The sequence below is a fragment of the Anas acuta genome, chromosome 8 (assembly GCF_963932015.1).
Source record: "Anas acuta chromosome 8, bAnaAcu1.1, whole genome shotgun sequence".
In the NCBI taxonomy this organism is placed as follows: Eukaryota; Metazoa; Chordata; class Aves; order Anseriformes; family Anatidae; genus Anas; species Anas acuta.
The window spans coordinates 23252712-23278543 of NC_088986.1; the positions used below are offsets into that span (position 1 = coordinate 23252712).

General features: G+C 46.5%; 1 protein-coding gene across 7 annotated transcripts in view; it reads left to right on the plus strand.

The window, feature by feature from the left end:
* Positions 1-25832, plus strand: part of PACS2 (phosphofurin acidic cluster sorting protein 2) — a 66669-nt gene that overhangs the window by 27288 nt on the left and 13549 nt on the right. For 2 of the 7 annotated variants that reach the window (XM_068690841.1, XM_068690847.1), the window contains 14 exons: positions 1950-2112; positions 3145-3218; positions 3989-4069; positions 6018-6077; positions 7260-7417; positions 8993-9083; positions 10382-10459; positions 11066-11187; positions 11862-11997; positions 12725-12829; positions 14318-14424; positions 15131-15285; positions 18656-18766; positions 20885-20993. In XM_068690841.1, coding sequence (XP_068546942.1) covers positions 1950-2112; positions 3145-3218; positions 3989-4069; positions 6018-6077; positions 7260-7417; positions 8993-9083; positions 10382-10459; positions 11066-11187; positions 11862-11997; positions 12725-12829; positions 14318-14424; positions 15131-15285; positions 18656-18766; positions 20885-20993 — 1550 coding nt within the window. The remainder of the gene's footprint in view (positions 1-1949; positions 2113-3144; positions 3219-3988; positions 4070-6017; positions 6078-7259; positions 7418-8992; positions 9084-10381; positions 10460-11065; positions 11188-11861; positions 11998-12724; positions 12830-14317; positions 14425-15130; positions 15286-18655; positions 18767-20884; positions 20994-25832) is intronic. The other 5 variants (XM_068690848.1, XM_068690844.1, XM_068690843.1 and 2 more) reach the window with 5 other exon arrangements.

The following is a 25832-nucleotide window of genomic DNA, read 5'->3' on the forward strand; positions in this document are numbered from 1 at the left end:
AATTTCACCCAAATGCAATATGAATCCTCTTTGTATTCAGGACGCTTCAGCATGTATTTAAATACTTGTGCATTTTCTTTTTTACTGTGTTTTGGAAAAGAATCAGTAGAAAGTCCAGTTTATTTGGTTAACTAATGCATTTGTCTCATGTTCTTAAATGTAAAAATGTTGTTTCATATATGCAGAAACAAAACTGTTAGGGGCACTTGTGCAAGTTTTCCAACCCTAAGAAATACCAAGGTTAAAGCAACTGAGGTTTGCTCTGTTTCCCTGTGCTACTGTGTGAGTTCAGCATCGCGTAGTTTTCATCACTTTGCTTGAAACACCCTTTGCAATTCCTGTTTGGTTGTTCTTGGTAATTTAGGTGGAATTACCTGTGCGTGAGAGGTAAATAATAAAAACGTTCAGATTTACTCTTAAAATTAATGCTGGAATCAAGAATGGCTAAATTATTCACTAAAGCATTCCGAATGGCTTAGCTCCATGCTTCATTATTTCATGCCCCGTTTAATCTCTGCTGTTTGTGTTCGCATATTTAGAGATGTGCTTAGCAGAAACAAATTCGGTTTAACGCCAATATTTTTCATCAGACTACATTCTATCAGCAACTTGTTACCATCCAAAATAGATAATGTTGTGCTGTGGAGAGTTATTACTGTGTTAAATAATTCATTATAAAGAACACTCCTTGTGTGTGTGTTAAGCTTCACTTAGACTTGCAGGAAATGTTGAATTCCCCATTTGAATCAGCCAAATTCTAATTTATAGTGTTGTAGCTAACATTTTTCCTGTACCATGTTTGGTTTGTTTAAGAACTGGGAGTTAAATATTGCTGTAAGGCAGAAAATGTGTGGGCCCATTAATTAGACCCATCAGTGAGCTTCTAAGCGTTGGGCATTTGCTGCTGCGTGTGGCTTATTTTTTCGGTCTTTCTGTAACGTCAGCTGACTGAGGTTAGAAGGTCATAAATTTTCAAAGGTTCACTTTGTTGGGAAATAGTTGCACTCCCGCTCATCTGGAATACTTCAGAAACTGAAGACTTCAGGTAAACAAACCCTATAGCCTCTTTGCAGTTTGTAGGGTAATGACCTCAAGACAGCACATTAAAAAAAAAAAAAGTTATTGTGGCAGCTGAAACAAAAGAAAGCAATGAAAAGCTATCGGAGGCATGAGTCTGAGCAGAGTTTAAGAGCAGGGGGCATATGTTCCTCATCAGCTCAGGTCATTTTAAAGCCACGTGAGGAGCTGACAGGGCAGCCTGGTGTGCAGTAGAAAGCTGAGGCGCAGGCAAGTAGGGGTGAGGAAGCAATTTCTGACTCTGGGGCAAGAGGAGAACCTGAGCCTTAAGTTCAGGGCATAGCTCTGTGAACTGTGGGTGGCAAAGGGATGATAACTGCAGAGAAACCCACGCTGAGATGGCTCTCTGCCTCCTCCATCATCTTGTTGTTTTTGTAACTCACCTCTTCATTAACCCAGGGTGGCCAGCTCCTCTGAGATTCGGGTGCCAGCTCTCTCAGACACTTTGCTGCGTACCCCACCAAGAATTTTTGCTTTTGCTGGCTCTTCTGTTGGGCTTTAACACAGAAGTGAGTTCCTTAATTAGGTGTTCAGAAGGTTGGTAACCTGATAAGTCAAATCAGTACTGTGTCGTGGAAGCAAATACATAGTAATGAGGTAATCAAGTATCAGGCTTCAAGGATGAGCTAATCAGCTGTCACACTCAGAAAATTTTTCCTTTCTTTCCATCACTTGCATTAATAGTCAAGTAAAATCTCAGCTAGCATTGCGTATTGCCTGCAAGTGGCTTCTGCAGTTGCGGGGTGTTGGCTTCCTTCTGTACTTGGAAATCTGAAGTAACTCTATTAACATAAATAGCTCTCGTAGTATGCAAATGGTGCAAGTTTAAATACATTTAAATGCAGATTGGTGCTGCTTGATTTCTGTCCCAGGTCATGCAGCACCCCACAGAAGGTGGCCAGGTACTAAGCCTCTTCAGCAACATCAAAGAAGCTGCAGTGAAGGTGGCAGAAATCTGGATCTTCTCCTTGTCAAGTCAGCCAATTGACCATGAAGACAGCACAATGCAGCCCAGCCAGAAAATCAAGTCCACAGGTAAGAGTACAACCACATGCTCTGAGGACTAGTGTCTCCTAAACTAGCTGCAGTTAAACCTTAGATGGAAACAGCTTAGATGCTTCTGGGGACAAATGAGGACTGGTTTGCATGAGTTCCCTACCAGTAACTGATGGCTGCAAAGGAAACCAACTTTGCAAACCTGTTGCTGTGTAAGCAGGGAGGGTGACAGGAGTTGGGGATTGTCAGAGGTTCTTCTGCATATCATACCAGGCTTGAGCCATCCAGCAAGTTAGACGTGTGCTCTTCCAGCATTACTGGTAGGTGTGCTGAGAACCTGTAGCTTCTCACAGGGCTAACAGTGTCATGTTCAGGAGATGCACATTTAAGCTGCTCTGCCAACTTCTTTTTCCTCTGGGTGTTGTGCAACAAATGTCGTTAACCTCTGTAAGACCTAGAAAGCTGCCACGTGTTTTCTGTGGGCTCTGGTCTGCTTTAAAGAGAGCAAATCCAAGTGTTGTGCACTGTGTAAGAAAGTCATTGGGTTTTCCCTTGTGATCTTCCACCTTCTTTGTAGTACCAGGCTTCTGCTCACTGCCAGAAGAGTGACCCGTTGGAGGTAGTGCATGCAGGTGTTGCTGCCTGAGGCCGGGCAGGACACCTGAAGTGTCACATCAATAGAATTGAGACTCTCCTGTCATGTCTTACTTGCTTCTGTAAGCTAGTTGTGCCCATGTAAGGGGAAAAATGATTTTCCTTGTGAGGAAACCTCTGTACTTGCTGCTGTCTGCCAGGTGGTTCTTCCCAGAGTAAAAGGGGATGGTATTTCAAGGAGTCTTATCTGCGTGCTGGTTTGTCCTTCCTATTAGATATATCTTCCTTGTTTCTCATCTCCAGGAGGTTCCCATCTCACTGGTTCAGGCACAGATAGAAGATAAGCTGTCAGGCCCCTTGTGTGCCCCCTTTCTGGGTTTATTGCTGTTAGTAGGCTTTCTTTGCTCCTGAGTTGAGATTGTCCCCTCGCATTAAAGGAGTTTCATGGGATCTCTCCCCTCTTTCCTTCCCTTTCAGACAACTATTCCGAGGAGGAGTACGAGAGCTTCTCTTCTGAGCAGGAGGCCAGTGATGATGCCGTACAGGGCCAGGTACTGTTTAGGGCATGGTTTCTCCCTGTGGGGAGTTCTGTAGAGCATGTACATTCTCAGCCTGTGCTTGAAGCTGTAAGTCTAATTCTTTAGCTAGACCATGACAGTGTGAGACTGTTACCGAGTGTTCAGTGCACTGGCAGAAGGAGAATGGAGATGCACAGGATCCCATTTCTTCCACTGTGCTGTGATTTATCTTATGTGTTGATCTGAACCCCCTTTAAACACTAAAACATTGGCATTCCTGTGCATTTCTCTGCTTAATGGTCAAGGCATCAGGTGATTGCTTCTGTAATGCTGACTGGATTCCAAGAGCCCAACTAGGCCCCAGCTGTCATGGAAGGGCCAGTGGGATCCGAGTCAGATGTTAGTCTTTAATACCTGCTGCAAAATGAGTCCTTACAGAGAACCCCTGAGTAGATGTGAGATGCATTTGAGTTTGGATCTGACTTGCTTCAGACTCTGGCATCACTTGCCTTCCACCTCTTGGAGGGACTGAGAGAGGAACCCACTGCAATGTGGGGCTGAAACTATCCTTGTTCCCTCAGTATAGAACTAGGGCCGTTTTGCTTCTCCGTTCTGGTATTCTGGCTCTCTGCAGACCTGGCTCAATTCCTTTTCCCTCTGCCACCATAACCACAAACAATTAAAGCAAATGCTGAATGCCTGGAAGATAGAGCAGCATGTTCATAGAGGGAACGTTGTTAGCACTTAAATGCTCGTCTGTCCCCAAGCCACGAAGGTAACAAAGGAATCCTCTTTCTGTTCAGGATTTGGATGATGATGAGTACGAGCTGGGGAAGCCCAAGAAGCAGCGGAGATCGATAGTAAGAACGACGTCCATAACCAGGGTCGGTGGAAATTAGTTTTACTAACACTGATGGGGTTTGGCCAGGATTTGCAGTGCATGTGGCTTGTGGGAGCAGCAGCACTAGACACGCTGGCCCAGCAGGGAGCCTGGGGGCATGGTCACAGCATGTGAAGAGAAGGCAGAAGCTGTCAGAGCAGGGAGTGGGACAGTCCGTGGTGTGTGTGCCGTGACTGCCCTTCGACTGCAAGATGAGGGAGCTCCAAAAATCATGTAAGCATGTGAAATTCAGCCTCATAACGAAGCCAGGGCAGAATCTGTGCTCACGTAAGTCCTGAAAGCATAGCTTCAAGTGAAGGGAAGCTCTTCTGCTTGTGCTCTGCATGGGAGAGACTTGTGGAAAGGTTTCAAAACAAAGTTAAGTAGCTCAGTTGGGCTGGAGCTTGACGATGAACCTGAGGTGGTGCATGTGCTGTTGAGGAAAAGAAGTAGCTGGATATTGAAGGTTTCGGTAGGTAGCATGCAGCCATCTGCCCTCTCACAGCAAGCATGTGGTTGCCTGTAAAACTCCTGTGTGGAGCACTGACCTGTGCTGGACTGCACCGTAATGCAGCTTTCTGCTGACACAAGCGCTTGTGCATGTCTGTGATGACAATAACAAAAATCACCATAATGGGCTAGGTTTCTTTTTGGACTTAGGAGTCGGTTTGGAGTTCATTTGTACCCTCTGTGAGGCTATTTTTGAAATCTGTGTTTTGAGAAGGTCTGGAATAAACACCGTTTTGACCTGAATCTACAATTAAAAAGATCCTCTATAGACTAGGAGTACGCTAGCTCATGTGCTTGATGTCCTTAGTATTGTTTTCAGGTATTAGTGACAGCACAGGGCAAAATACACACCTTAGTTAATATTTGAGCAACTTCTTCTTAACAAGAATGGCTTTCTGTCGCCGACCATTCAGCTGGTACTGAATTCAGTGTTTGAACAGTGTTTGAACCTGGTGAATTTATTTCACCTGAACTTCAGCTGGCCAGAAGGCAGCACAGCTTGCAGGATTTACATTCAGTGGTAAAGGGCTTCGTTTGGAAGAGTGGGGTGGGGTGAAGTGTCCGAGGCCAGAGTGGTGGGACCAGGGAGACATACAAGAAAAGCTCACATGAGATACAGTCAACCTCGTAGATGAGCAACTTGCTACACCAAAGAGTGGCCTGGCACTAGCCATTTTCTCCTCCCTTTCCTCCTGACACAGGGATGCCACTTCAAATGCCCTGAACCAGCTCTCTTGCCTGTGCCTTCCTGTGCCTTTTCCTTAGAGTGTGTGTGTGAGGTTGGGCAGCGACAGAGAAGGGCTGGGCAGCTCAGGATAAATCTCAGCTGTTTGGTCCTGCGGGAGAGAAATAGCTCTTGTGTGCAAGTGAGCACAAAGGCAGTGCAGCAGTTGGGTTTGTGTTATTTTGGGCTCAGTGCCTGCTGTTTCCTAGATCTGCGGGTATTGGACTTGGAAAGCATTTTTCTGATAGACAAGTGCAAAGGACAAGCCTCACAACTCCTCTGCAGTGCTACTAGTCGTACAGGCAAGCCTGAACTGCAACAGGAAAAACAGTTTGGTAGAAAATACGTCTGGTCTGTGGGTCTGCGGGTCGAGGCCTGTGTTGGCTCACCAGTGTTGAGATCTGTAGGAGCTGACTCTCAAATGCTCACCAGAAATTTGCTGTCCACTGTGAGTCCAGCCAAGAGTGGTGCCATCTATCGGGGCCAGAAGGCTTGTCATAACGTTTAGTGGAGTGGGACTTTGTTGTAATGCAGGGAAGTGCCATAGGTGTGGGAAAGCTGATTTCAACATGTGTATAGCAGAGATTTGGTTTGTGGTGCCAGCAGTTTTTTGACTTGAAGCAGCAGCTAGAGCACCCGTGTCATGTGTCCGGGTTTCTTACTGGGAGAAGACAGTTCACTGATGCTTTACTTACGTAAAAATGTCTTTGACTTGCAGCAACAAAACTTCAAACAGAAGGTTGTGGCGTTGCTGAAGAGGTTTAAAGTGTCTGATGAGGTAAGTAATGCGTGCTGGAAGCCTTCCTGTCTGCATATTGGTCTCTTTTACTGCTCAGTGTGCGCCCTGCTGTAGTCATCAGGAACATTACCCTGTTTCCTCCTAGTTCTCTTCACTTTGTTTCCAAGTCTGCTGTTGATGTGACCTGTCCTAATGCCCTGGCCTTGCATGGAAGCTCGAGGGCCAACTTTAAAATGCCATCAAATGTTTTCTAGATGAGGTTTTATCAGAAACAGATTTTGATAATCACTCGTACCCATTAATTTCAAAGACGGCTTTGAAATTATCTTTGGCTCTTTCAAAGGCAAGTAGACTACTATGTATATTGCTTGTGAAGTTAAATTGCTGCCTGTTTGATCATCTTACTGGAACAGCCAGGCAAGACTTGAAAAACTTTGATAGGAAACGCAGATGCACAGGAGAGACATCTGTCTGGTCAGAGCTAAAAATGAAAGAGATCCAGAATCCAGAAACCTGTGTAACACTGAGGATCTGATAGAAAAACAGTTAACAGCTCGCTTGGCTGTCAGTCTGCATGCAGATCCTGTGGTTTGTGGGAAAGAGTGAGCAACTCCTCATGCTTCCTGACTCTTCCCAACAGCCCTGTAAGCTCTGTTGTTCTTCCCAAGTTAGCTCAGCAGAGTCAGCGCCTATATCTGAGGTCTCAGCCTGCTGTTTTTTGGAGCTGCCACTCAAAAAGCAAGCTCTGAGCTGGGTACAGCAGTGTGCTTACTCTGTATGTGGCAAGAAACCTTAGGGAAGTTTTGTCATGGGATACCTGTTCTCTTCAGGTTTGCATGCGGGTTGCAGCTGATCCTTCTCCAGGTTTCAGACACCTTCTGTGCACGTTTTTGTCACGTTTCTCCCTGCTTGGGTACCAAACATGAAATTAGGACGTGTCATGGCAACTTTTTCAGTGAAACCCAACCCAGATTACTCAGTTGGGAGCCCTGCAATTCTGTGCTTTTTCTAAGAATACTGGGACTCCTTTAGGGGCTTTCTGAAGGCTTTGTTTGCAGAATAGGGTTGACCAGTGAACATACTCCATGGTTAATAACTAGAAAACTAGTCCAAGAGGCAAGTATTGCTTACACAGGCACTGACAAACTTCACCCCCAAACTTCACGGGCTCTGTTTGACTGCTAGCAGAGTCAGCCATGCCTGCTTTTCTCCTGCACATAGGTTCTGGATTCGGAGCAGGACCCAGCAGAGCACGTCCCAGAGGTGGAGGAGGACTTGGACCTCCTGTATGACACGCTGGACATAGAGAACCCCAGTGACAGCGGGCCAGAAATGGAAGATGACGACAGTGTCTTGAGCACTCCAAAGCCAAAGTTAAAGTAAGTGTGGGGTGGCTGATGCTGGGGCAAATGTTTGAGGAACTGCTTGGGGCTCAGTCTCCTGAGAGCTGGGACTGAAGAGGGACAGTGTGCAGTGTCAGCACAGATTAGGTGGTGTTCCTATTCTCTCCCCTCCACCCTGTTCCCACCCTCCCTTGACCTGGTGTCAGAGCAGCAGTATATGTTAGGATAACTTGATAATTGCTTGTGGGTTGGGTGTGGGGTGTCTAATTTCCCTTCTTCTTTTTTCCTTGTTCCCTTTGCAAATATTCTGCCTTCCTGCCACCTGAGCACAGGGGTAGGAACTGCTGACAGGCAGGCAGTGGAGCTAAACTTGACACAGATGTTCTGAAGAGGTGGTAGAAACAGGCAAGGAATCTGGTGCTGCGGCAGAAGAAGGGTTGGAAGCTGCAGAAGCAGTAGTAGTGATAGGCAAGGCGGTCTTTCTGGGAAAGCTGATAAGATCCTATGTGGAAAGAAAGTCTTTGCAGGGATTAAGGAAGTAGAACTGCAGGAAATAAAGGAGCTCTTCAGGGCCTGAGGGTGACTGACTGCAGCAGAAGTAGATACACCCAAGCCTGTTCTGAACTAGCTTTTGTAGGTGCTGGTGTGTGGCAGCACAGTGGGGCTGAGCTGTGGATCGCTTCTAGTTGGTCCTGGGGAGATGCTTTCTGGCTTCCTCTGCCCAGTTCTTGCATTCATATCACGAAAGGAATGTGATAAATGTTGATGCTTGTAGGCATTATTTCTTTCCTGCAACAACAACAACAAAAAATCAGTTCCTTGAATTGTAATCAAGTCTTGAAGCCTGCAGTGATGATCTGCCTTTTTACATGGAGGCACAATCTGATTGCGTGTGCTACCTTATCTTCTTGAGCAAATGTGCAATTGGATCCCAGGGCTGGCAGCCAAGTCCAGATGCAAGCTGGAAATAAAATGCACATGAGCACCAGGAGTCACTTAGCCCACAGGAGCGGAGAATGGGTGGGGGGCAGTAATTCTCCTTCTCTTGCTGTCTTTCAGTCAAGAGCTAGACCTTGTCTGGAATGCCGTGTAGTTCAATCAGCGTTTGCGAAGCTGAAACAAAAGCTGCAGTGTGAAACTCTGCACCTGGTGCTGGGGGTAGGAAAGGCACAACTGCTCGTGTGGGGTGAATGTGCGTTCTGTTCTGCTCGGTGAAAATGCTGGGCCCGTGGGCCCATCCCAGATTTTATGCAAGTAAAAACTTCTGTTTGGTGCGTCGCGTGAGAGCATGCAGGCATTCCTTGTGAGAGCCTTATAAATATGATCTGGTGGGTGACAGCTGACACGTTGGAGCTGGTACATGGAGGTCAGTCAGTCAGCGCCAGGGCTAGACAGGACTCCTTGGACTTTCAGGCTTCTCCTGCTGTCCTGGAGGCCTTTCCTCCCCTTCCTTTCACTCACAGGATCAAAAGTAGCTTGTAAATTTTACTGGAAGTGTAGAGGAGTGGTAAGACGCCTTGGGAACAGTCGCATTTCTTTGCTGGGAACGTAGTGGACTTTCTCTGTTAATGCTCTTAATAAAAACAAACTGTTTTTGCTTTCCTTATTCAGACCTTATTTTGAAGGACTGTCACACTCCAGCTCTCAGACTGAAATTGGTAGCATCCACAGCATCAAGAGCCAGAGAGAGCCATCAAGTCCTGTAAGTCTCCTCAAGAAGGTTATCCGTCTGCAGTTAATGTAGCAGCCTCAAGGTCTTGTCTGCCCATCTGCATTCCCTTTGAAATTAAAGTGCTCTGACCACACGGTGCTAACCTGTCGTGTTCATCCTTGATACCTGCGCTATCTCTACGTACATGTGTAAATTAAAGCACCCTCTCTGACCTCCTCCAAAGACTTGGATGCAGAGACGTGAATATTCTGCCAAGAAAGAGTGATTTTATTTTTTTATTTTTTTAACAGAAATCAAGTGTTAAGTCAGCGCCTTCAGTTTATGTATTGAATGCTTGCTAATAGTGTGAATATCTCCACATTTTCAATGCACTTGCAGTAGCCAGGATGAGAGATGTTGCCTGCGAGCTGTAGGGATTCCCTGACCCTGCTTGGAGGAAGCTTTACCACGCTGATACCAGGTTGCTTTTCCTGGTGGCTGGGAGCGAATGCTGAAGTGAATGCTGCTCACCCTTTTCCATCTCCTGTTGGATGGCAGTACTAGGCACAGCGAGTATCAGCACCAATTCTGGGGGACTTTCTTGCCTCTGTGTACACTGTACGGTGTAAAGTACCTCTTTTAGTGTAGTAATGGATCTGTCTGAGGGTTTTAGGCACTGAGTGTCTAAGGCTGAGGGAAGGGGGGGAGCTGGAGCGCCTCCTGTCACAGCGCTAACGAGCAGCCTCGATGGGAGCGAGTGGGCTCAGGGGCTGGACCTGCCTTGCCTGCGTCCAGGAGCTCCGGAACAGAGCCTCCAGTGGAGGCCTTGCCCCGAGCACCTTCCCTTGGTCTCACAAGCTGTCATATTCATGAGACGTGTGTGTTTCTTATCCGTGTCTGATCCGGCGCTGTGTTGCCAAGAGCAGTGCCAGGCCTTGGCATCGCAGGGAGGCTGCCGAGCTTGAAGGCACCCAGGCTGGTTCTGTGAAGCAGCTGCAGGGCCGTCTGTGCTGGTTAATGCCTAACCACGTCTGGTACCACAGCTGCAGAACCGCGGGAGGAGGCCTTGCAGGGCCTGGGTCCTGTTGGATTGGTACCACATCTTCTCGTAGGGTTTTGTTACCCGATTTTTAAATGCGACGGTTGCATTAAATCTGTTAGCAGGGTTCAGCTGCTGCCTTGCCATGTCCCACGCTAACATGTTCAGTTCTGATGTGAACAGAAGCACTCACGGCTGTGCTGCGGAGCTGTGCAGTATTTAAACTGTGACTTTTGAACAGCCTCATCCAGACAGCATGGGTGAAAAATGGTGCTTCTGTCATACCTTCTAATGGTTTTCTCTTCTCAAGCAGGTAGAAGTGCCTGAAAAGTCAAAGACTCTCGGAACCAAACACCCAGGCGACAGTATTTCTGACACTGTCTCTTTTGTAAGTTGGAAACTCACTTGTTAACGTTCCTCCTGGCAATTTGGTTGTCAGCTGTGAGCTGCGTTCTGTGGCACGTGTCTGCCTGTTCGTGTAGCAGCGTATACAGCACAGCTGATGTAGGCAATGGTAGCTGCAGTGAAGGTAATGCTGGGCTCTGCTCCTGACCTCGGTTGTTGGAGGTTCTTGTCTTTCAGCCTTTTGACATTAAAATGCTTCGCATGGCCTTCTTTTTAAACAGCCTTTCTCTTGGTTTGAGGAAGGCTGGCCTGAAATATGCCACTGAGCACGTGTATCGTCCTGGAAAGTATTCTTGGGGCTGGTGCATTATGTCAGGCAGAACTACTACTTCCAGCTGAATTGGCAAAAATCAAGCTGGTCCTGGGGGAAAAACAACCCAAAGCTCAAGTTGCTCTGCTGAAAACATGCTATTTGTACATTTCTCCAATGTATTTCTCTCTCAACAAGACCGTATTGACTTTGGCCTTGAGTAGTGTGTCTGGAAGGGACGGGCTGCATGTAGCCCAGCCAGGTGTCCCTCCTGCCAGCCCTCGTGGTAGTCACAGGGAGGGAAGGGTTTGTTCCTGACTTGGTTCTGTGTGTTTGCAGGAGTCCAGCCAGCAAGCTGAGGTTCAAGAAGCTGAGCTTCCCACGCCAGATGTGTTTGTTGAGAAGCTCCCGCCCAGCGGGAAGATCACCAAGACGGAGTCCCTCATTATCCCATCCACCAGGTAGAGCAGTGGCACAGCATTGCACCTGCTGCAGGGCTGCTTGGGAGGATGTGCAAGGAGCCCATCCTTGTGTTCAGGCACTTGAGAGGTGGGCCTTGGGCACTTGAAAACCAAGAACCCTGAAAAGGAATACTGCCCTGATGTTGCTCAGGGATGTTTACTCTGGGGCTGCATGCTCAAATATCCTGTTGTTGAATCAGCTGATGCAGATTTTGGCCATAAAGGTGGTTGTCAAGTCTAAGTTCCCTAATAGGGGAGTGAACGTGAACTTCAACAACCACACCATGTAGTTTCTTTGGTTATTTGTGAGCAGATAGATGCTCTTTTGAAGAGGTATTTCTGTGCTGCTTTTGGGTGTGAGTCTACAGTTTGTGTGGATGGTTCATATTATGCTGAAGTGGCGATTAGCGTGGTGTGTGTCTTGCTGTGGAAGTCTGCCTGTGACTCTGAGGACACGATGACAGCATTCTGTGTGGCTGCACCATGTGCTCTATAGCTTCTGCGCCATCAGAAGCAGAGTTAGCAGGTTTCAGGCTAGCTCAGGTTTACGTGTGTGTATCTCCAGTGCTTGGAGTCGCGTTGCTGAGGTTGCCAGATGAGGGGGATCTAGGGAGTCTGGGGGTGAATTTTGCTCAGGTATGAGCCAGGTCTAGAATGAAAGCATTTCTCTCTAGCAGGTCTGAAGGGAAGCAGACGGGACGCCGGGGAAGAAGCACATCTCTGAAGGAGAGGCAGCCAGTGAGGCCGCAGAACGAGAGAGCAAACAGTCTGGATAACGAACGATCTCCAGACACCCGGCACCACTTACAGGTGTGAAAAATATTTCTCTGTCTCCAGCCACTCATGGCTTTTGTGTTCTCCATCTGTCTCCTGTGATCCCTTTCCTTCTGGCCCAAGTGCTGTCCCTGCTGGAGAGGAACAGGACCTCACAGCTCCAGGAAGGAGGAAATTTACTTCTTGGCTGATAATTGTACCTTCCATGCTGTCTGCTGGGCTTTGCCAGCTTGTTGCCAGCCATAAATTGAAAACGCTGGAACAGATTGTTGTGATGAGGAACAAATAGGGATGTTTTGAGGAATTACTCCCTTGAAATAAGGGGAATTACTCCTTTGAAATAAAGGAAGTTGCAAAAGGGGACTGATTTATGCAGAATATCTCTGTGCCATGCTCTTGCTAACTGCAGGACTTGGTTAATTCCCTCCTGGACAGAGATAGTTGCTGGTTTCTGTAAATCCAGAATTCCTCGAGCTACTGTTAGTTGGTATAAAGTGACTTCAGAAAAATGCGTTACAGAAGGAGTAATGGCTGACAAAACCAAGGTGGCTAATAAAGGAGCCTGCAGAATATTGCAGTGCTGAAGCTGACTAATGTCACTGCCAGCAATCAACATGTCCATTAGCATGTGTTGCTGATGGAGTGACCAAGAACTGGCCAGCCCACACAGAGCCACCTCTCTCAAACTGCAGGAGCTGGAGGTGCTGGTATGAGGATTAAAGCTGATATCTTCTGTTGTTCTGTTCTGTGTCTTCATTTCCAGATCCCCAGGAAAACGGTGTATGACCAACTAAATCACATCCTGGTTTCCGATGACCAGCTGCCAGAAAACATTATTCTTGTCAATACTTCTGATTGGCAAGGCCAGGTAAATGCAGGAGACGTTATCTGAAGCACTGTTCTTCTTGGGAATTGACCTTTACCACTAACCAAGTAGATTCTGCAGTGGTGGTTCATGGGGGTGGCAGTATATTGAAGGTTAATTGCCTACACACAGAGTTTCACCAAGAGATGCCATGGATTTTGTAAAGCTTTGTCAGCTCAATCTTTTCCCAGAGACTTCCTCTGTTCTCTGAAAGGCCATTTCTTCTGGTTAGCAGCACAACAGGTATGGCTAGAGCCTTGCACTCAAGAGCTTGCTTCTCCACTATGGTAGGAAGGGATAAAGGAAGCATGGAGGACACGTCTGTGGTTTAGACTGATGTTGCTGGGCACTGTTGATGTCCACAGGAGAAAATACTTCAGCATTGTTGATTTGCACATATTTTTGTGATTCTTGTCTGGGGATGCATTACCACATCTTTTCTTGGTGTGTGGTGTTTGTGTTAAGGAGAGCTCTGAGCACTGCTCTCTTGTACTGGCAATGTGGGATCGTTTGCTTTGGGTTTGGGTGGGGTGTCAGAACAAATTTTGCTCCTTTCTGAACCTCAGTCTGAGACAGCAATAAAATATATAGAGAAAAGGCAAGTTAAATGTGTACTGGTTGACTGTGGGCTGTAGAACTTGTGCCAGGTTTGTGGAGTTACGTTGGCTGGTTCTGCTCTCTGCTTCTAGTAGAACTGGGGTCTCAGTGTCTGAGAGATCAAAAATACCAGTTGAGTTACAGGTTCCAAGTCACTCTAAGCATGGAAGAGGGAGAAATGCCATCTAGAGATGGAGAGAGAGCTGTGCAGGTTTCTTCCAGCAATGTATATGGTATCAGATGAGATGATGATGGCGTTGGCTAGGGTGTGAGGATTAGTGGTGCAGAATTTGAAAGTGAGATAACTGCGAACACTTGTCAATATTTTATCCATATGTACTTCAGATGTATGTTAACTTTTTTTCCCTTTGAGCTGCATGGAGGGGGACAGGTCCAACACAAGGAATGTGTGTTGGTAGCACTATTTTTTGTTGTTGTTTTGGTATTCGAGGGTAGCCAAAATATTAGAATATTGTGTTTGTCAAGTCCTTTTAAATCAGAGAGCAACGCATGTGCAGGTCTGCAGGCAGGTAAGTAGAGAGCATCTGCTCTTACCCAGAGCTGTCTGCTGGGCAAACAGCCTTCTGCTGCTGCCCTGCTCCCTGCGGCCGTGAGAACTGCTGGTCTAGAGTTATCACTGCCAGAAATGCCATGTTTTGGATGTAGCGTTCATGTTTGTCAAGCAGTGCTTCCATCTTTGTAGAGGAAAAGCTTTTCTATGGCTGATGCACAAGGAAAAGGTGTCTGGGAAACAGCGGCGTCACCTACACGTTGGACACGGGGAGAGTGCCCACACTTTGCTGTGACAATCCATAGGAGGCTGGGGGGAGGTGAGATTTTCACGTGGCAAACTGTAGCAAAAAGGACTTTTAACGTGTTCTGTTCTCTCCTCAGTACCTATCAGATGTCTTACAAAAGCATACCTTGCCAGTGGTCTGCACATGCTCCTCAGCTGATATTCAGGCAGCTTTCAGTACTATTGTCTCCAGGATACAGCGATAGTAAGTGACTCTTTGCTTCTTTTGGTTGGTGAGCCTCCCGCAGGAAGGAGGGCTGGCAGTCTAAAAGCCTCTCAGCTCCTGTGCCCCGGTGCTCAGGGAGTTTTCCATCCAACAGTGAGGGAATACTTCTCCCCAGTTCAGTCTCCTGAAGTCTGAGTTGTGTGGTTCTTCAGTACTCGCCAGCCCTGCAAAGTTGTTGCTGTTCTGCCACGTGTGAGGACACAAATCTCTCTTCATTGACCGAATTTAAGAGATTGTACTTTGTAGGCTACCTCCTATGTCAGATCTAATAACCAGTAAAGCATGTGAAGATAATAGCTTTAAAAACAATTTTTCTTCCCTTAAATTAATTCCCAGATAATGTCCTCAATTCCTTGAGGCATTTCCCAGCTATCTGGTGAGGGCTGTAGGTATGTTCCGACACAGTTGTTAGTTGCAATGGGTACATCCCAATGTAGATTGTTTATACAACCCTTTATAAACTATCAAAATTTGTGAAAAAAGCAAGAAGACCAATTAAGAAAGTACTGAACAATGTTGCATTTTGTTAACAATGTTTAAACTGCTGATAATGATTGTGATATTGCCTTGTGTGTTGAACGAGCTCTCTTCTGCCTTGGTTGTTATTAACCCATTTTTTTTGACTTGTTCTGATGTAGTTGGTTGGAAGCACAATTATGAACATGTTCCCTCTTTTTCTGTCTAGCTGTAACTGCAATTCTCAGCCTCCAAACCCCATTAAAATTGCAGTGGCCGGAGCCCAGAATTACCTCAGTGCTGTATTGAGGCTCTTTGTAGAGCAGCTGTCTCACAAAACCCCAGACTGGCTCGGCTACATGAGATTTTTGATCATCCCTCTAGGTAAATAAGGAACAATTTTTCTTCGTAGAAAGATGAATGGGTTAAATGTGATGTGTTCCCTTAGCAGTAGCCCTTGTGAAAGCTTTGGCCAGGTATATGGTTGTTAAATGAGGCAAATCTCATGCTGGCATAGCGTTGCTTAATGCTTGCACTGCTCTTGTGTGAGTGAATTTCATCTTTATTCTTGATGTCAAAGTCTGCTTGTAAACCTTTTGCCTAACATAAGGGTTTGAGTCCTTTGTCCCACAGGGGCAGGCTCGTATATATACCTTATTATCATGGTACAGTGAACGCACAGAATAATGTTCTAGAAACTCTTGCCCTGACTGAAATCTTTAATTCATTGGGCGCTGTGTTTCCCAAAGCAATAACTGTTCAGGCCTTCCTGACGCTGACACAGAAAATGTTTATTATGGAGGGGGGTAGAGTTGAAAAATGTTAAAAAGGCTCTGAAACTGCTGAGAGTTTAAATTATTCAAATTACATGCATCTTTTGACCTTTCCTTCACATGCTCTTCTCCTTGGGTTCTTTCCTCGGTTTTCCAGCACCTTATCTCTGCCCTTCCAACAGCTCAGCAAGCCTGCCTGGCTGGGAAGTAACCCAGCTTGGATCTCTTGTGTCCAGGGAAGTGGTGTGCACTGATAACAACATCAGGGGTCTCGTTGTCACAGTCAGAAATGTGAGGAATGCTGGAGCAAAGAGGCCTGGGCAGCCAGGCAGTCCCTGGTGCTTGTGGCAGGGGCATCTGGGCAGCGTTGGTGCTGTAAGTGTGTGATGGCAGAAGTTGGTCCAGTCTGAGGTTTGGCTTCAGTGAGCGTGAACAGGGCACTTAGGTGACGTGACACAGGCAGCAGTAACCTTGAAGAGTGTTTTTTCCAGTCTTCCAGGCTTGGGACCAGCTGATGGCATTTACTGTAGGAGTCAAGCTGCTGCCCAGCACCCTGAGCAGTGGATAGAAGGCTGTTGATTCGGTGGTGAGATATGCAGAAGTCAAGTGAAAAAGATCAGGAGCCCTGGATCCTTCTGTAAGGAAGGCATTTAGTTTCCAAAGTAGTTGGTAACAATAGGAGAGAGAACCCTTTAGGGGACAGAAACATGAGAAAGAAAGATTTCTGCAGGCTTCAATTTGCTTTGAGTGAGAGTCTGTGGCTGAGGATTTGGGTCCTCACGTGCTGCCTGTCTCTTAGCCTACAAAAAAGAGTTTTCTGTCCTTCAGTCTTTAATGGTCTGAAAATACCGTCTTTTTGAAACTCATGCACAAGATTTAGCTAGTGTTTTGGGGTTTTGATGTGTTTATTTTTTTAACCTTAAAACTTCAGTAATTTAAAAAATAAAGCACTTTCAATTGATAATGGAACTGTGAATGTTTCTTGAATGTGCTTTAAATATAGAAACTTCTCTTCTATCAGGGCCTTTCCCATAGAAGTCTGCAGTATTTCCTGATTGGATCAAGTGCTTATTTCTGGCACTTCATTAAAGTGATTGAGCAGCAACGTCTTCTTCCTGACAATTGAAAAAGCACCAAAGACAAGATGGGGACCATGCCATAAATGTCTTAAAGGAGAAGATTTCTGCTGTTAGCAGCACCTTCAGGGAGTGGTGGGGTCTTTTCTAAGGTGGCTTTACCTTCAGCTACATGCTGCAGGGACAGCAGAGCCAACCTGCAGTGGTTTGTTGGCACTGAGAAATGTTCTTGTCTGTAAATGTCTGTACTGGGGGATTCGGTCCTGCTTCGTGCTGCCAGTTCCGTGGCTGAAAGACTCCTTTAATGCCCAAATTACTGGAGAGACAGTTGAAAAGACGCAAGTAAGAGAAAGAAAAAAAAAAAAAGTTGGGATTATTTTGACTGTAGTTTTTTAAAAAAACATTTTATCTAGCTCCCAGGGATACAACTTGGGATATCTTTTGTTTAGTACTCGTTTCCAGCTGCATCTGCCATGCATGTGTGGTGTGTTTTTCCAGCATGTGGGAAAGCTGTCACTTCTCCAGCGTGTGACGCCGAGCTGCTCCACGTGCGCTGCTAAAAACGCCACAGGAAAAGAAATTACAAGCTCAAAGCAGCCATTTCCAGCAGGCTCCAGGGAAGAGCTAGGCCTCGGTTTGTAATGACTCTGAGGGGAACTCAGGGGCCGTCTGCTTAAACGTGGTGTGGAAGTCTGAAAATGAGCACTGGTTTGGAGGGTGAGAAGCAGTGGGTTTTTCCACAGTGAGCTTTAGATGTGGATGGTGAGCATATTTAAGCAATCAGGGGTGTTTGGGGCCGGAGCTGTCAGGTTAGCGATTACCAGCCGATGACACAGCTGTTGTGGTCTCTGGAAGTGAGGCTTAATGTGAGAAATCAGCGTGCAGGAAGGACAAAAATAGGCTGCTGAGGAGAAGCTCTGAGGCCTGTACAAAGTGTGAATGTACAAGGCTCATGCTGAGCATGGAAACAGCAAAGCCCGAAACGCGGTTGCTGGGCAGAGCAGCCCTGGCACACCTCCTCTCCTCTGCTGGAGAAGTTGTTGTAAGAGCAGGTTGTCTGAGCTGGGGACACATGGCACCTAAAATGGAAGTGGCAAATGTTTTGACCTCTCCCAGGGCAGAGGCGGTGGCTTCAATGCTTTCCCTCTCCTGCTCAGTGGAGGGTGAAGGCAGGTCTCCAGCCAGGGCTGCAAGCTGCAGGCAGGACACAAAGTTGGTGAAATTAGGTCTTTTCCATGCTCTTAGGAGCACGAGGCTTAGCTAGGGCAAGCGGGGACCTGATGCATGTGCCAACATTCACCAGGACTGTAATCCTTGGGCTCTGGCTTCTGTCTTTAATTATAGCTTATATATTGCATTTATGGCCATTTTGCTGCTCCTCCTATTAAATGAGGCTCTTTGGGTGGTTTTTCCTGGTTGCAGGTGATCTCCTCTCTTCTGTTGCAACAGAGCAATGGTGTGCAAATGGTGTTTGGAGGAAGGATCTGTCTCCTGTGGCCACAGTGCCCGCGGGCACGAAGGGCTGCGGGGCCAGCCTCTCGCAAAACTGAGTGATGGAGACAGAGAGCCACGGGGCCTCTGTGTCTTCCAAATCATTTGTTTCCTCAGCAGTTTCGCAGCCCTGTTTTCCTTGGCTTTTTAAAGTTTAATTTGGCGGGAGGGAGAGGGGAGAAGGGAAGGTGTCACTGAAAGTGGTGCTGAAGCAATCTCTCTGCTGGGAAGTCTATTTGCATGCTTTTGTAAAGATAAGCTGGACTACATTTTGTTGTTATAGTTGAAGAAACTTATTTCTGGGATGTCTAGTATAGTTGGATTTTGGAACTTAATTCCTTGCAGACAAAAAGAAAAATATACCTGCGTTCCGTGCTGGGAAGAACAACTGTCATGTTTTCCTTTCTTTCTTAGGATCTCATCCAGTGGCCAAGTATCTGGGGTCTGTAGATTATAGATACAACAACTTCTTCCAAGATCTAGCCTGGAGAGATCTGTTCAACAAACTTGAAGCACAGACCACTGGTAAGACCGTGAGTCTGTGTCTGGCCTGTGTGGGATAAAAGGCTCGAATAAGTAATTTTAGTAAAGGTCAAGTAAATATAAGAGGAAGCAGACAAATGTTTTTGTTCCTCTTTTTTCCTAACTCCACCACATTCCCTTTTCAGATGCTGACCTTTGTATGTCCTCCGCTTGGTGGTTTGCAAACAGCTGTTGGCTCCAGGACGCTAGCTGCCTCTGAGTCACTCTGTTTTTACCTAGCTCTCAGCTTTGTTCTTTGGTGAGGAGCTCTCACAAACCACCACGTTCAGTACATTGCTTTCTGTGACCCTTCAGAAATCGTCCAGCCCAAAAGATTCCAAAAACTGTAAACTTTGGGAGGATTAACTTCTGTTAGTTGCACGGGGGAATGACCTTGGCATTTCTGAAATCCGCTGGCAGGATCTTTCTCATTAAAAAAGAATTTTGTTCTTCACCAGTGCTTGTAACATGTGAGAGCTGCCCTAGGTCAGATCAACAAGTTCCTGTTCTGATCTGAATCTGTTCTAGGCCAGGATAAAGCCTTGCTGTTTGTTAGAGTACTGATTTGCTTAAAATATTAATGCTTACAGTTTTTCCTTCTGTTCCTTCGAGAATGGAGAGAAACAGGCAAAAGGAGGATTTTCGTCCTTCATTTAGGGCTACATGAAGGGTTGAAACTGGAACGAGGAGCGATCCTCTCGTGGTGGCATATCCCCCAGGGGAATTTCACTAGCAGGAAAAAACATCATGGCCTTTGGAACGCTTGCATGGGTGGAAGGGTTGAAGTGTGGTTCTCCTGTTGGAGTTGTAGAGGGTGCCTGAGGCTCCTTAGGGAACAGATGCTCATGGAAGTCCTCTAGCTGTGAGAGGAGGAACGAGCATCTTTGCAAGGGAGTGTTCAGAGCCTTTTCCAGCAGAGGGGAACTTGTAAGGACAAGACCCTAGGCAGCCTGTTCTGGAGGTAGTTAGCCCTACTTGGAGCAGGGGGCTGGACTAGAGCCACCCAAACATTTTTCCTTGATTATGAGCTCATGGAAGAAGAGATGCACAGAACAGTTTTCTTCAAATTCCTTGAAAATGGAGACAAATGTCAGTACAGATTTGGCTTTTGTGTCTGCCTTTTAGGGATACTTCATTACTGTAGAGATCCAGCTCAAGAGCCTTGTTTGTTCTTTGTAGATTGTATGCTGCAGCCCTTTTTTACTTGCCTGTGTGCTATGAGGAAAATGCATCATCATTTTTGTGCCATCCAGGCCTTGTCGATTCTCCATATTTATATATAGAGATGAATATAGGATATATATATATATATGCATCTATATGTATATTTATATATTTATATATATTTATATATATATATAAATAGCCATACAGAAACCCTGTGATGGCATAAGACAATCTGGCAAACAATGATAGCTTTTCATTGCTCTCTGATCAAGAAATTGCAAGAAACTCTGGGTGAAAATGTTCATTAAACCATGGAAGTGCCTGGTGAGGGTAACTTGCATTCCCTTGATTTCACAGTTGAGATGCTTTTTCTGAAACAAAAGGAAACGGAAGGCATTTAGGAAATGCCTTCCTGTCAACTGGAGTCACATGCACTCTCACAGACTTTGGGCACGCTTGCTGCTACACAAAAATGATCTTTGTGCTCTCCCATCCTTGCATGCCTCTCAGTCTTTCCAATGGGCTCAGCAAGGCCATGAGTTCAGTAGGAAATCAGGTAACGCAAATGCTGCTGTGAGCACAGCAACTACCCAAAGGCCTGGGAGAGGTAACTAGGCACCTACTTCAGCAGATATACAGTCAGGATGGAAAAAAGTCTAATAAGCAGCTACACATTTTCAGATAAAAGTATTTTAACAAGTTTCACCGTAACACTTCAATAAATAGTGCTGTGCCACATGCCTGTGTATCTGGTCTGCCTTCCTAATGTTTTTATTTGGTACTCCTGGAGGTTGTTTGCTTTTGCTTAGACACCTTCACAGTCAGCTTCCCTTGGAAGATGCAGTTGAGATGAAGCTGGCTGGGTACCATCAGCTGCTTGGCTGAGCAAATGGAGGGCAGTGCTGGTGATGTTCTGAGAAGTCGCTTTGTTGATTTTCTTCTCTTCTGTTGCAGTTCCAGAGGCACCTGATGTTGTCTCCAGAATAACCCAGTATATAGCAGGGGCAAACTGTGCACACCAGTTGCCCATTGCTGAAGCAATGCTGACGTACAAGCAGAAAAGGTATGTTACTAACAAAACGCTCGCTTTCCAGAATGGCCATCATGTTGAAGTGCTTTACTCGTCTTGTGTGCCAGCAGCTTTAAAGTCACTCCAAACTGCAAATACCATGGGAGCCTCAATGTGTTGCCCTTAGATAACAGTGAACCTGCAGCAGTGTGGGTCATTAAGCACTGTGGTTTCTTTAGAGACCTGCGAGGTTTGGGGAAGTAAGGTTGTGGGCTGTGGTGTGCCCTCCCCAAAGTATCTTCTATGCAATTTGGCCTTTTTGCACTAGTATCAAGAGAACTGAAAGCCTTTCTTTTTGGAGAGTAAATAGCAGATCTTCACACAGGGGAGACAAAGTCCTTGTTAATGGGCAGTTGCAGGCTACCGGCACCCCTACTTGGGAGAGCTGACATTGACCAAGTTTTATTTCAGCTGCTCTTAAGGGATAAACAGCCTGTCAAGGAACTGGGGTCTGAAAACAAGATTCAGAAGTATGTAGAGCCTCATACAGCCGTTGTCTGTGAAGAAGAGTAATTTAACACTGCAGGAGAGAGAGAGATTGTTTCTGAGGTACAGTGGAGAATGAGAAACTCTAAATCACACAGATCCCAATAACTTTTCAGAGCAGGATTAATACCCACATGTGATTTTTCTCTATTCAGGACCAGCAATTTTCTGTGGGGCATGGATGGTTTTAACCATTAATGATTACCCATCCCAGGTTGTATCTGATCTTTTAGATACAGCTGGTCTATTAACAGCTCGTCTGTTAACAACCATCACTGGTGCCTCATTTGCTTACAAACCGGGAAGGATTTAAGGAGGGGGCAGAGTCACTTTTTTCCCTCTTCTTGGAAATATTTATTGCTGGTTGGAATTGCTTTTCCGATCCTCTGTCTGTTCTGCATTACTTTGCAGAAATGATTTAGTGAAGTTTAGCCCATTTATTATGCTCTCCTAATGAAAATATTCTCGATTGACTGGTCCATTAAAGACAATACATTCTCTTTGCGTGTTGGTGAATTTCTGTAATGTTAACCTGATAAAAGTGAAGTTTGGAGAGCCACGGGGAGCTCAAAGCTGTTAGCTTCAGTCTTTTTTTGTTGTTCTTTTTGGTGTGACGACTTACCACAGTTACAAATACAAAGGTCAGTCACCCCTAGTGGAGCATTAACCCCTTCTGAGGGCTGTTTTTTCTCTATTCCCTTCAGTTGCTGGGTTCTGCATAAATCTCCAGTGCTTTCTCCATTCAGTTACAGGTTCATTTTTGTCATTGATGCACAGTTAATCATTTTGAGTATCTAGAAAGACCAACTAGTGTATTTTGTTGAAAAAAAACCACCTGAAATCTACTTCAGCAACACACACACCCCTCTCAGCTGTGCGCATGACCTCTTTTCCAAGCTGGTCTCATCCATTTGGATTTTAGACCTTGTGGACCTTGCAGTGAGATGTTTGCCACTGCTGAGATGGTTCAGATCATGCTGCAAGTTCCAACCTTGCAGGAGATAGCTTGGAAGAGATCACTGAGACTGAATCAGACCTGTGGCATAGCCTACAGTCTTTTAGTATCTGTGGCCACTTTGGAACAGCTTCCACATTTAGCCAAGTACCACATGGGTAAACTGCAGGGTGAGCTAGAGGAACAAGCTGTCCCAGGGAGGGATGGACAGTTCTCTCTTCACGTGGCTTTCTTTGGAAATACAGCGATCTGTCATTGTCAGTACTGTGAAAAAAGAACACAGAGATTGTTTCCGTTAGCACTATCTATGAATTCCTCACTTTGTTGTAAGTATAATAACATCTTTATCTTTTTCTTTGGTTGCTTTCTGAAAAGGAAAAAGAGCTTTCATTTTGATTTTACTCTAAGGTATCAGTTCCTTTTAGGTTCCCTCTCCCATCTCCTGTCTCTCTTCCACCCATGAGCTGGTCTTTTGTGCCTTGTTTAACAGTTCGTGCAGGTCTGGGATGCTCAGTTTGTGCTTCAGGTTAAATTCTGCTCGCTGCTTTGAAACGATGGCATTTGCTGGCAGAATGCATCATTAAAATAACCGCTCTGCCTTTGGGTCACACAGACGGGTTGCCAGGGCATACACTGAGTGGAGTGCAGGGCTTATTAAGGAAATAGCTTTGAGCAGTAACTCACTGAGAAAGGTAGGTTTTTATCTTCCCTACTTGCTAGTTAATCCTTGCTGCTTGGTCATAGCCATCAGAGGGTGCAGCATAGCTCCAGAAGGATTAGGACTGAGCAAAGGTTTTTCATTCCCCATCCCCGCTGGACCTGGAGTGCTCTAGGTGGCACTCGCTGGCTCAGGGCATGCCTCGGGCCCCTGGGTTTGGGGTTGTGCCAGTTGGGGTTCTCCCTCAAGGCCAGAGGGGAATGGCTTCTCTGAGGCCACCTTCCAAGGCAATGGGCCAGGTAGAACCAGCAGCACGACCTACCTTAATTTAATTGCAAGACAAACCTCCCAGGATCCTAGCATTTGCTCTGTTAAACAAGCCCAAGGTCCAAGGAGAGCGAAGCCAGCTAGCCAGCCTGTAGGACGTAGCTGTGTGTGATGAGCCGCTTCCTAACTTTATCGCTAGCTGTCCCTGTTCTGACTGACCTCTGCTGTCCCTCCCGTCCCCTTGTTCTGTCTGTCATGCCGAGAGGCTGGCGCATGCACTGCCTGTGACGGGCTGCACATGGAGCAAAAGCTTTGTCCTGTTCTTTTGCAGCATCTGCTGGCCTTACCTGAAACTGGGGAGGCTGGGAGAGGGGAAAGGTGTTGAGGAAGGAAATGCTTGTCATGTCAACCTGTCTGCATTGCACTGGGTGACCGACCTTGTCCCTGAGCACTGGGAGGGCTGGTGGTTACTGAATTGGCAAGGCAGCACCTGGGGAGCTGAGGCTGTGCTGGCAGAGGTCTGCTTCTCTCTGCTTGGCTTTCTTGAACAAAGCACCGTGGTATTTGAGATCTGACACTGCCAGAAGGTGCTCGCTGGATTGCTGATGAGTTCTGTGTACCTGGGCTGCTGTCACCCACTGTAATTTGGCGTCCAGCACAGCCCATGCCATGTGGCTTCTGGATAGCCCTTGCATGAACCTGGGAGCAGCTTGGCTGTTGGAAAAGAAAGCGCTGCTCGCTTGTCAGGGCGAGGGCTGGGTTAGTTCCTACTTCGTGACGTGTTTATTAAAACCTGGTGTTGTAAGGAGAACTTAAACCGACTCTTGAAACTCAAGGAAGTGCTGTGGGTTGGAAGGTGAGCCAGGTTCCTGGGCAACAGGGAGCAGGGGTAATGCTGGTTTCTGCCCGCAGGGCAAGGAGTCCAGGTCCTTTCTCTGAGTGCTGCTGCTAAAACCCACCTTGCAGCAGCTCCTGAATGTGAATGCAGCTTGTGAAGACGGACCCGGTCCCTCCTCTGGCTCAGCAGTGCCCACATCATCCGCCTTGTTGCTGCGTGAATCTCATGAAGCCAAAGGAAACAGGGATTTACATGTGCCCTTCACCTGGTGCAGCAGTGTGGAAGTCCAGAGTCAAGGCTCAGGAAATACCCTGGACGTCCTGTTGAGCATGGCCGGCCCGCTGTGGGAACGGGAGCTTCCACTGGAGACTTGGGGGGGACAGGGGCAGCGGTAGGCAGCAGAGAGCAGCAGCTCCTCCGTGGGAAGGATGCTTCGTACCAGAGACAAACCTTGGAGGGTTGGTGGTGGTGCCTGGCCTGAACTTGCACACAGGGCTGCGAGTCCTGCCGTGGGAAAGTCACTCCTCACCTGTTGATCCCCTGCAGGACTCGCTTGGGATAAAGCAAATATCTGAGACCCTCCTGCTAGGAAATCACAGTTGTGTGGCTGTGTATGAATCTGCTCTGGGTTGCTTAAATTGGAATGAGATCTTGTGAAAAGGCCAACGGCGGGCATGAGTGGAGGAAACGATTATTCAGTTTCCCTCACTGTAACCTTTGTGTGCTTTGTGGCTTGTTTTGTACTTGGTCCCAGAAGTGAGGGATTATTCCTTCCCTTTGCCAGGTGGGTGACTCCTGGTGATTTGGCTTGTTGTTTCTAAGAGTCTTAAAGCATCTAAATCTGCCTGCATGTCTTTGTTCAATCTGAATTAATTTCTTCTGGTGGGGAGGGAGTATGTGAGTTTATTTCTGGACAGTTACCTTTTGAAGGATTGATCTCAGGTGGATGGATTTTGCCCAATCAGTACCAATAATTAGACAAAACCCATTCCAGATAAAGAAGAGTTTCTTTCTAGCCTCTCTGCACAGATCTCTTTTTTTTTTTATATTCCTCAGAAATGGAGAAGAACCATTAGTGATGCTGTTGAAAAATCACAGACAAGGGTTAGGGTCTGGCTATACATTATAAGGGGCTGTGGTGGAAGGCCTTGGCCAAGGTGAGAGGATTCTGGATGAATGTTTTGGGATCCCAAAGGAAAAGAAATAGGAAAGAGCATAAAAGATAAAGTGAAGAACAAGCACAGTCATCTCATCTGTCCTTCGGTCTGCGTGAAGAGCAGCTGCTCTGATAAGCTGTGTTTTCAGAGGCATGCATGTGAGATCAGAGATCCCAAGAAGACGTGTGCCAGGACTAGCCTAGCCCAGCTGAAATCCAGATGGATTCCTTCAGGGACAGCCTGTGCATCACTGTGAGCTGCGATAAGTGGTGGCTGAAGCAAAATATTCATTTCACAGCTGCCCCTCGGCTCTCTGTGGTGAGAGTCTGAGCTCCCAGGGGAGCAGGAACAAGCTACCTGCTGGAATTGGGCAAGGTTTGCTTTTCAAGAGCTCAGAGCAAAGCCACCCAGCGGCTGTGAGGTGATGAGACCGCGATGGTGCTTCCCTCCCTCCCAGACTTGCTTCTTCTGC